Source organism: Leptodactylus fuscus, chromosome 2 (genome assembly GCF_031893055.1).
Source record: "Leptodactylus fuscus isolate aLepFus1 chromosome 2, aLepFus1.hap2, whole genome shotgun sequence".
NCBI lineage: Eukaryota > Metazoa > Chordata > Amphibia > Anura > Leptodactylidae > Leptodactylus > Leptodactylus fuscus.
In genome coordinates, this window is record NC_134266.1 from 238,233,337 (window position 1) to 238,244,730 (window position 11,394).

Here is an 11,394-nt window from a genome sequence, read left to right on the forward strand (position 1 = left end):
ATTGACAGGAAGGTCAGGGGTCGAGTTTAAAAGTATCTCTGATGTAATGACTGTCTATTGAGATTTACTTACGTACTATTTGGCTATGTAAAGAGAAATCCCTTTTATATGAGGAGAAGTCCAATGATCAGGTATAATCCACATGATTATGTGATGATGTTTATAAATAATCCTAATTATGCTATTGTGAATAATACTATGGATCATATTATTATATACAGTATATATATATACACACAGGAGGAGAGTCTCATGTGTGGTGACAGATTTTTGTCATAGTCCACTCTCTGGATGCAGAGAGAGGAGGAACATGTTATGTACATTATATGAATATGATCAAATAGTACTAGGGATCCATAAAGTTATTAAATTTTCCATTGGTTAAAATCATTATTGTATTAATTTGGTTTTTGCTAAAGTTTATCTATTTTTTCTCATCAGATATAGATATATGGAAAAATGGATCAGTTCAATCAGTGATGTCCATTCATTCATCATTCTTTCCTTATAGCCAAAAGAATACATGGAGTGTCTAACTATTAATGAGTAAACTAATTTCACATGGTGTGACTAATAACAATGCATGATAAAGTGATAGAAGTTCTAACTTACCTCAAGCATGTTTTTCAATAGTTTCATGTAAAGTCCATGTTTTTAGGATTTTCAAGTTATAATCCATTATGTATGAAGGCATGCAACTAGGCATGGAGCTCTTACTTACTGTGAGAATAAGTGTTCGTTCATGTGGTCAGTTGATTGACAGCAACACACTGTGACCTGTGACCCTGATGGGCTGGTCAGTATAAGTGTTATGTGTGTTATGTGTCCACTGGTGTATACAACAGATCTGTGACATCACAAATAGGCCTAAGAAAATCAGGATGCATCCAACAAGGATTTCTATTTCTATTTTCTTTTTCTATTTCTTTCTATTTTTTATCTTATATGATCCTCTATATTAAATTGGGAAATTAGCAAATATATGTGAAATCCATTGAAAGGAACCTCATATGTTTATACCTACAGGAAAACCAAGTGTTTAAGTCACATGAGCTGAGAGAAAAGGTGACAGCTGCACTACAAAGCAAGGTTATTTTAGGTGAACATTCTGTAGGAAAAAGTAGCTTTTGAGAAGATACAGATAATCTTCAATATATTTGTTCAAACCTGACAAATAATAAAGGTTTATTGGGGTAATTGGATCATGGGATAATAAATATATTAGTTATGGTGGGAAAATCTAGTTAGCTATAGCCAGTATTGTATTATTGTTTTATTGTATTATTATTGATTATGTATTCTTACATGTACACACACACTTGCATACACTTACACACATCAACATCTACAAACATTGGGAAAACAAACATTGGAAAAAAAAATTTGGGAAAACATGTGTCTTATATGCAAAGCTAATCATCTTCATGAAGGGAGAGGTATCACAATATCATCAAAGGATATGGGATATCAAGAGAGATAGTCTCTGGTTTATTCTTTAAACTTCTGATTATAGGATGTGACATATTTTGAAATGTTTATGTTTTATATACTTATTTCATATATATGGTATTCATATACAGCCAGTACACAAGAATATATACAGTTAAGTGTAAGACAGAGTCAAGTGTCTTAAGTCTTGTCTCTATTCTTGGTATTGGAGGTATCTGAAAGGTTAAAAAAGGACACAGGAGTCTGTGAAGAGACGAGGTGTTAAGAGGAAACTTTAGTCACATAAGTTTTTATGAATAAAGGGTTAATATTGTGTCTCAGATAAGGAACACAATGATAATTAATAAAGTAATGTTCAAAATAAAATTATTTCTTATTAAAAAGGATAATAAAGTGATTAAACTTTAGAAAATGTATGATAAGTATGATAACACAATCATATAGGAACATATGTTTAGTATAATTGGTGAAAAGTTCTAACTAAAGAATAAATATAGTGATTGTCTATAGAATGGTAATTAATAATCACATTATATTTCAGAGTTATGTTGCAATTTGTCATCACAAGTAAAGTACACATATATATTCATACATATAGATATAAAGATATATGTTGATATATGATGTTTATATAGATTATTGTATCCAAAGTACTATTATCAGATAGTAGGATAAATGTATTGAATATCAATATTTTATAAGTCAAATATAAATATTGATACAATATAAAGAGAAGTATGATATATAAATGAGTGGTATGGTACACTGTGATATTATAGTTTAGTTAATTGCCTAGTTTGGCTTAGCTATTAGGGAAAGAAAACTTTTCTTCAATCAAGTCCAAGATTATGAGAAAGTTTGATATCAAATGTTAATAAAAAGACTTTAACAGTTACAAGAAGAAGATGTGCGGGAAAAGATAACCTGAAGGTATGATGCTATATGCTTAAGCTTATGCCAAGGACTGTGTTTAAAAATTATTGCTGGAGTTTGGAACCTTTGATCAGCGGATGATTGGACAGATATAAGGACGTCCTCATCAATGTTTGGTGGAATCCTCTCTATTTCAAGACTTCAAGTTGTTTGGTGAGCAAAAGGGTTGTGAATGATAAAACCCGAACACAGATATTGTGTATCCATGAGACTGAGATTCCAGGACTGAACCTTACTGACAAGCAGCAGGGATGATGTCAGAATTCACACTTGCCTTGCTTTTGCAGTATTGCTCCAGAAGTGTCACATTGTTGTTCTACAGTGACAGGTGGTCAAGGGAATTACAGAAGGAAAAACTCCACTACAGTCTATGTTTTGGTAAAGTGAAACATAACATATGGACTTTGTTGATAATATGAACTTTAATGGACAATGTTATAATATCTGCACAACACGGAGGAAATCTAAAGGACTTTAAGTCAAGAACTACATTTGTGGTAATAAGCCTTCTATTATGATGGAAGAAGAGATGACCAGAAGACCAGACGATGAAAGAAGAGCCTTCATCAGGTGTAGGTTAGATAGTGGATCAAATTGTTTCCATCTTTGATCACAGTTTACCATAACATACCATAACGTTTACTAATGTCAAAATGTATCGCAAATTGATGAAATTATTATATGGACAATTAATGAAAATTAAGTTCCAGTATTCAGCAAAGAAGAAAGAAGATATAATCTAATTGAATGAATATTGTTGTATGGTATATCTTGAGAGTTCAAACAGATATTTCACTCTCAAAAGGGGGAAATGTTAAATATTATATATTTACAATATTCTCTAGCAGACATGGGGTTAACACTCTACTGACATCATAGTCTTATATTTTGGGTGCATGGGTGCGGTTAGAGTAGACCATTTTAGAAATCTCCTTACATAGCTACAAGATGGAAGGTAACACCCACTCTCATGAATATAAATGAGTAAGAAATACACATGTCTGGGTCTGTCTTTGGGAAGACCAGGGGAAGACCAGGAGGTCTGTCTTTGGGAACACCAGGGTGGGTGGTCCAGGCAGATGGACATCCATGGACGTCGTAACCAGCCCAAGTCCACCAACCAGATGACAAGCATGAACCAAGCTGTAACTACAAGATATCCAGATGATTTAACTTCTCTGAAGATGTAAGCTATTGACAATTGACTGATATTTGTGTTATTTTGGACATTTTCCCTGTTCCTGTGTTTTCCTTCAAGATATTAATAAACCTCTACACTGATTTATAACAAGCTGACTTCTTCCTATCGTGGATAAGGCCAGGTACGGATATTTAACAGTGGACACAAGTCTCACCGGCAAATACAAGATATTTAACAGTCTGAGTGGTTGGATCCCACCTAATCTTCAAATAGCTTTTCAGATGGGAAAATTCTTTTAGGCAAATGCTCTACTTTGCGGAAACACTGTATTTTTTGTTGCAGATTCTTGGCTTTGGCTCAAAAAACCGCAGCAAAATCTGCAACAAAAAAATGCAGCCTAAATCACACTATGCAGATATTTTTCCACGTTGAGACAAACACCCTACAATTTGTAAAGTGCTGCGGAATATGTTGTCATTATACAAATAAAATTGATTATTATAATATGGTGCATACTATAGAATCTGCTGCATGTCAATTCTTTGTGCCGATTTTCACTTAAGGTTTCACCTTTTACATTGATAGGTTTAGAATTAGCACCAAAATCTGAATCTGCCACAAAATCTGCACCTGACATATATCGCTTCTGTTACAAATTTTGTTGTATAAAATCCACAGAGGGGGCCAAACAGTGGCTCAGTGGTTAGCACTGCAGCCTTGCAGCACTGGAGTCCTGGTGTTCAAATCCCACCAGGGGCATAAAACCATCTGCAAGGAGTTTGTATGTTCTCCCTGTGTTTGCATGGATTTCCAATCCCATATTCCAAAAGACATACTGATAGGGAAAAATGTACATTGTAAGCTCTACGTGGGGCTCACAATCTACGTTAAAAAAAAGAAAAAAAAAAAATCCACAGCGTAGATTTTTACATGTGCGGGTAGCCTATGAGCTAGGACATTGCTAGAATACAATTTACTTCTGTAGTTATCATGTGCTAATAATATACAATACAGATACAAGTCACCTTGGACAGATTCACTTCTTTGATCACACATCGGATATTGTCCTTTTTTCCTTTTGCCAGAAAAGCTTTCCCAAACGCTCCTTCTCCGATCATCCGAACAATTTCGTAGTTATTCATGATTTATCTCAGATTGGGCCTTAGGGAAACAAAAATGAATTTAATATTAAAGAAACTTTTGGATAAGCCATGCCAGGTTACACAGCGCTGTGCTTTACTATACAGGTCGGTGCAGAGGTTCCTTTCTGTATAATGGTCATTGTGAGAGCGGGCTGAATATTTAAAGGGATCACTTTGCCTTTAATGTTTCATGTTTCTGTAATCAGAATCCATTCTCAAGTCTACATGTCACAGGGAAAATCCATGTCAAGATATAGGGGATAAATATGTAGAAGTCATAGCTGGGCCCTGCTGTCTGTATGACAGGGCTCAAGTGCTCCACTGGCACTAAGAATACATCAGGAATATATAGAATATTTGGTTGGTGGGATGCCCAGCTAGAGTTTGCTTTGGTGCCAGAGGCTTCATGTTATGTCACAGTTCAGCGCTCCTCTGGGGGACACCGAACAATGGATGTCCACCATTGCAACAGATAAGATAGATAAGGTTCTGATCACATCATATTAAAGGGTCTCTATTAGAGATGAGCAAACACTGTTCAGAACAGCCGTTCTAAACAGCACGCTCACAGCACGCTCCCATAGAAATGAATGGAAGCGTCCGGCACTCTAGTCTCTATCATTAGATTTTAGGGTTTTGAAATAAAGATAAGCCTGAATAGCCTTTAAAAAGGCTATTCGGGTGCTGCTAGCCATTTTAAAAAAGACACCCCCCCCCCCACTGCACATGCGCAAAATTTCAATAGAAACCACTGGGAAGGACAACGCTGGAGGCGGTGAATAAGAAGGAGGAGGAGGAGTTTTGCAGCACAAGCAAAATGACGCTGGGGAGTGCATGGAACGCCCACCATGCACGGAGAGACTGATTTGCATATCCATTTCAAAGGTTATTAACAAAAATGGGGGGTCTTTATTGAAAACGACTATCAGCACCTGAATAGACTTTTTAAAGGCTATTCAGGCATATCTTTATCTCAAAACGCTAAAATCTAATGATAGAGCCCCTTTAAACGAAGCCGTTTTGGAGCATTGTCATTGCTCCAAAGTAGTAAGCAACATTGCCCTAGGTGCGCCAAAGAGCTCATTTACATATCAACAATACCAGTAATATTGAGACAACCGAGGCAGCAATTCATGAGGGGCCGGGGCCCCATGTGGCATAAATGCCAAGGTTTGCCTGATGCAGAAACACAGCGTTTTACAGCCTAGTGAATCCCATGCCCACTTTGAGGTAAAATATGCGCTGCGGACAATCAGCAATTTCCAAAACCATTGCAACACTGGTGGTTTCCCTATAGGTATAATGGAGGCAGAAAGTCCATAGAGGAAACCTCTGCAAACTTTTTGTCCAAAGCGATGTGAGAAGAACCGCAATGTGTTGTCGCCGCGGTTTTTCCTGCGGGACACTACATGAGGCCTTAGTCTTAAGGTAACCCTCATTTATCTATCTGCTGGGATGGGTTGCTATGTTGGGTTTTGGTGTCAGACTCCGTTTTTTGGACATAAAGGTTGGGAAGATCTGCTAACAAACTGTACACCTGTGATGGGAATCTATGGCGTTTCCCGCTGTATAAAATACTGTAGGATACATTGATAATACATACAAAATATGTATAACACTCTGTATGTGTTTTCTACTAGTGCAGTCTACTACGCTACTTCCTACCAGTTCATTGGAGACCATAAGGACATTCTTTTAGCCACATTGGATATACGGAGTTCTATGGATACATTGGATATGCGTCTCATGTCATATACTCCAAATGTACGGAGCCTAAAATAGCTATTACGTTCAACACTATATACAGGCTTGGCTCAGAAAATGTTTCTAGGGTGAATAGAGGAGAACATAATAAGGAAACCATGGGAAATCTCAGGGTCACCCTCAGCCCTGCCTGTATATGATCAGATCTCAGGACGACATTGATTCCTAATGGAATTGTTACTTGAGCAATTCAATACAATTGCCTGTCAATGACCTCGGGATCAAAGCTGTTCTATAATTTATACTTACTGAACCTTGGGCTGATACTGAACACCAAGTCTAGAAGCAGCAACCTGAACTGCTGACTCTACTTCTTGGAAGGAATCCTAATGGAAAGGCGGAGGTTCAACACAGCCATAATAGGAACTCTGATGAAATAAGGAAGTATAAAACAGTGTTGTTCCATAGTCTGAAGGAATACATGTGAGGTACGTTCCATCAAACACTGGATTGCAGAAGAATATCTCCGACTTTCAGCACAGCACCATATGGCGACACATGAGGACCTAAGTGTTGCCATATCATATGCCTGGCTATGTTGCTGGAATATGTTGTATCATTCAGTATATATTAGGTGATGTTATGGCGGGGAGACCGGCGTGTAACAAAACAATACAGGAAATTATTCTTATGACCTCTGTGCCAGATTGAAGCTTTCTTACTGGAATCAGTGCAGCGGAGGAGGTGCAGACTAAGGTGCGGCCACAGTTTATTATGGAAATAAAAACACCTTATAACAGTAATTATAGTATAGTGAAAACGTCATCGCCTCTACGTTCTCCATATTAAAACAGATGAATTTATTATCACCTAAATTCACTAATAATGATGACTATTAAAGGGTAATTTATCCTTAGAGTACTCGTCTGTGATGTAAGTCACCTATGACTGGGCACAACTCCGCAGGCTAAGTTGATATCTGCACCGAGTCTGCCAAAAATCAATAGAGAGAAAACCAGTATGAAAGAGCGGACGCCCCGCAAACCCAAATATAGTCACCCGGAGTCCACTTGTAACTGCTGAAGCCTTAGCCTAAACCTTATTTGCCCTCCTAACTTCCACTGTACATGTATGGAGGAGGCCAGAAAAGGGTTAAAAGGATTGGCCTGTTGTTCCTGTAAAAGAATCTTCAAAAGAGCCCATCACCTCTCTGGATGTGTCCGCTGTAGTAAATACCTGCATTCCGCATAAGATGACAATTCTGCAGCAGCTTTTCTTAGAATTGTGTGTTTTCCTATTATGCCCTCATTCACACAGTGTAGGTAAAGCACATCAGATAAAGCTTACATGCAGTTCTGATATAGTTCAGGTGAAATATTTCTGTAATGCATCAAAAAATTTACTTCGAAACTACATGTGGACTTTCCTGTTGTAGTTTAGCCACAGTTATAGCTCTGAGAATACATCCTACGGCTAAGGCCTGACATTGCGAAAACACAGCTTTTTTTTGTTGTTGCAGATTTTGCTACATTTTTTGAGCTACAAAAGGAATGAGAAATAAATAGGAGGCTCTTATACTTCTCCATTCTGCCCCATCCACTCCTGGCTTTGGCTCAAAAAATGCAGCAAAATCTGCAACAAAATAAAGCTGTGGCCCAACGTGATATAATTGGCACAGTTTGGCCACGGAACAAACAACGCAGCAAACGACGCAGCAAAAACCGCCACATTTGTCAGTCCCTGCATGGTAGATGGGATTCTAGCGAATTCCATCCACACATTGCAGAACCATACATGCAGCCTGCAACAGACGTACCGTTATTTTGCAATGCATTGCAGTACTAGCATTGTATTGCATGACATTAATGATCAGACCCCTACTAAATGCATTAAAAAAATTCAAAAAAGTAGAAAATAAATAAAAAATATAAAAAATTTCAAATCACTCCCTTTCCCTAGAACACATATAAAAGTACTTTAATACTGTGAAACACCTACACATTAGGTATCCCTGTGTCCGAAAAAACCCGGTCTACAAATATAGAAAAATATTTTTCCTGTACGGTGAACACCGCAGTGGGAAAAAAAAATTAATCAAAAGTGCCTTTTTGCCTTTAATAAAAATTTTTTTAAAAAAAGTGATCTAAGCAATAGACATTCCCCAAAAATGGTATAACTAGAAATAACACCTGACCCCACCAAAAAGACATCCTATGCATCCCTGTATACAGAAATAAAACACATAACAAAAATTATGGGTGTCAGAATATGGCAACTTTTAGAATTTTTTTTTTTTTTGCAAAGATTTAGATTTTAGTTAAGGGGTTAAAATGGAAATAAAACCATATAAATTTGGTATCCCAGAAATCATACCAAAACATAGAACACAGGTGACATGACATTTTGGCTGCAGAGTGAACACCATAAAAACGAAGCCTGTAAGAAAATCGCAAAAATGCACTTTTTTTGCCAATTCTCCCCCATTCTGATTTTTTCAGCTTCCCAGTACATTGTACAGAATAATAAATGGTACCATTATGAAGAACAATTTTTCCCGCAAATATTAAGCTCTAATATGGTTCTGAGAAAGGAAAAATAACAAAGTCATGGGGTTTGGAAGAGGGGAGTCAAAAATGAAAAATGTCACTGGCAGGAAAGGGTTAAAAAAATGGAAGTGAATGAAGAAAGGAGAAATCTAATTCACATCAGTATTTGATGTGACCGTCGCCTTCTATTAAATCTTCTAGATAGACTTGCAGCCAGTTTTTGGAAGAACTCGGCAGGGAGGTTGTTCCCGCTGTCTTGGAGGACTAAGCCCAGATCTTCTGTGGATGTCGGCTTGCTCCAATCCTTCTGTCCCTTCATGTCATCCAAGACAGACTGGAAGATGTTGAGATCAGGGCTCTGTGAGGGCCGTATCATCACTTCTAAGGAGGCATTCACACTACCGTCGGTGTCCGACAGGTAGTGTCCGCTCAAAATCTGTCACGGACATTAGGATTGGACACTAGCTGTGTCTGTGACACCTGTCATTCATTTCAATGGGCATCGGGTGCGTTCTTTTGCACTCCGTGCCCGTCCTTCCCTGAATTCGGACATCTTCACTTGCGGACAGGGAAGGACAGGCACAGAGTGCAAAAGAACGCACCCGATGCCCATTGAAATGAATGACAGGTGTCACGGACACAGCTAGCGTCCGCTCCTAATGTCTGTGACAGATTTTGAGCGGACACTAGGAGCGGACACTACCTGTCGGACACCGGCGGTAGTGTGAACGCTCCCAAGACTTCTTGGATTTAGATTTTTCTTTTCTTTGTTTACATTATTTTATTTGTTGACAAAATAAACTATTGTTTTTCTGAAAACATTCTTACTTTGTAATATTATCCCACACCTGCCTAAAACTTTTACACAGTACTGTACATCTAGGAAGTGGATGAACAATTCCGAACAACCTGCAACAACGAGATAACTTGATGAGTTTTAGTAACGGGCGAGCGTTGTCTTCTGTTTGCCCTTTTTGTTGCACATTGTAGCGTTCCTCTCTTGTTCCCTGGATTACATCCTCACTGCTCCTCCCATGGTTTCTATAGATACAGGACACAACATATAGAAAGCAGAGGGCACCTCCACAATTGCCTCCCCTATCTAATCCTGACTGTGTTAGTATTGGATAGCACCCAGACACTGGCACACATACCCTGCTCACCTTGGCCAAGTACTCACCTTGAGGAGCTGCGGGCGGCCGTCTTCTTCAGGATGATGACAATACAACACAAGCTTCTGTACAGGTGCCTGACACTAGCCTGCTGCAGGTGCATCATGGGAGATGTAGTCCTAGCCTCACCTGCAGTTCCTGCCTGCCCCCTGGTGTCACTTTACATAACGAAACACAAAAGGCGTGTTAGTTGTTGCTTTTTCTCTTAGGCGGTTGTATTCGGGCAGGTTACACAGACTCATCTTTTTTGTATATTTTTACAAAGAGACTTCACGTCCATAATGCCAAAGATACAAAACTTACGAGCCTCATATACTGCAGAGATCTACAACCTGTGGCTCTACAACTACCGTGGTGACAATGCATTTTCCCGCAGTGCTTTTCACAGAAAGTTTGCAGAGGTTTCCTCTATGCTTCCATTATACATATAGGAAAACCGCCGGCGTTTCCATAGGTAGAATTGACAGGCTGCGATTTCCAAAACCACATCTATAATATGATATGACAAGCGAGCTCTGGACTCGGACTGATAGTGTGAATGGAGCAGGAGCGTGCATGCCCGACCACAGCTACAGCCCTTGTTCTCATGATCAGTGGGGGTACCAGCACTTGCACCCCCAGATCTAGCAATAAATCCTTAGGCAATAACTTGACACTAGCAGTCTGATATACTCCTATAATGCATTATGTGAAATATATTAAACTGGTCACTTACTTTATCATCTGCCATGTACACAGGCTTACTCCAGAAAGTGAAACAATTCCTACACCCCTCACAGGGCCGTCCATGGCAAGGGGCAGGTGGTAAATTTAGCCCATGTTCTGCAAGTCATCGCTGTAATGTAGTTTCTGTTTTAAAGGGCAAGTCATATCCAACATCTTGACTACTGACCCATTACTTCAACACGGGCCTTCAGACTGATAACTAAGTGGAATTACAATTCACTCATTGTGGCCGCCATGGACGCTATACACATGCAGTTGAATAAGTGTCCTGGTGTCCAAGGGGGCTCAAAGGTCAATATTATTTTGGTCATTGTTTCAATCTCAGATCTATCTATCTATCTATACATTAAAATTTCTCCACCTTTATAGTTCAGATTTTGGTCTATGAAATATCAGCAAGTGCGGTCAATATTAGCAATGTGGGGGGAAAGAGTTGCTTATTCCTAGTGCACAAAGGGATACTATGTGCAGTGTACTGCAATACAATAACTTTGCAGTACATTGCATTGGGGATCAGATCCTAGGTTCAAGTCCCCTTGTGTGACAAGAAAGAGGTTAATAAGGGGCAACGTGGTGGCTCA

The 11,394-nt window shown here is 38.7% G+C and overlaps 1 protein-coding gene across 3 annotated transcripts in view; it reads right to left on the bottom strand.

Annotated features, from left to right (window-relative positions):
* LOC142195827 (serine/threonine-protein kinase Nek5-like) overlaps positions 1–10,891 on the bottom strand; it is a 46,835-nt gene extending 35,944 nt beyond the window's left edge. Inside the window, exons 1-2 of one of the 3 annotated variants that reach the window (XM_075265881.1) lie at positions 10,803–10,891; positions 4,549–4,684 (exon numbers count right to left, since the gene is read on the bottom strand). In XM_075265881.1, coding sequence (XP_075121982.1) covers positions 4,549–4,665 — 117 coding nt within the window. In that variant the 5' untranslated portion in view covers positions 4,666–4,684; positions 10,803–10,891. Of the gene's footprint in view, positions 1–4,548; positions 4,685–6,678; positions 6,709–10,095; positions 10,219–10,802 lie in introns of those variants that run through there. The other 2 variants (XM_075265882.1, XM_075265883.1) reach the window with 2 other exon arrangements.
* Positions 10,892–11,394: the final 503 nt, after the last annotated feature.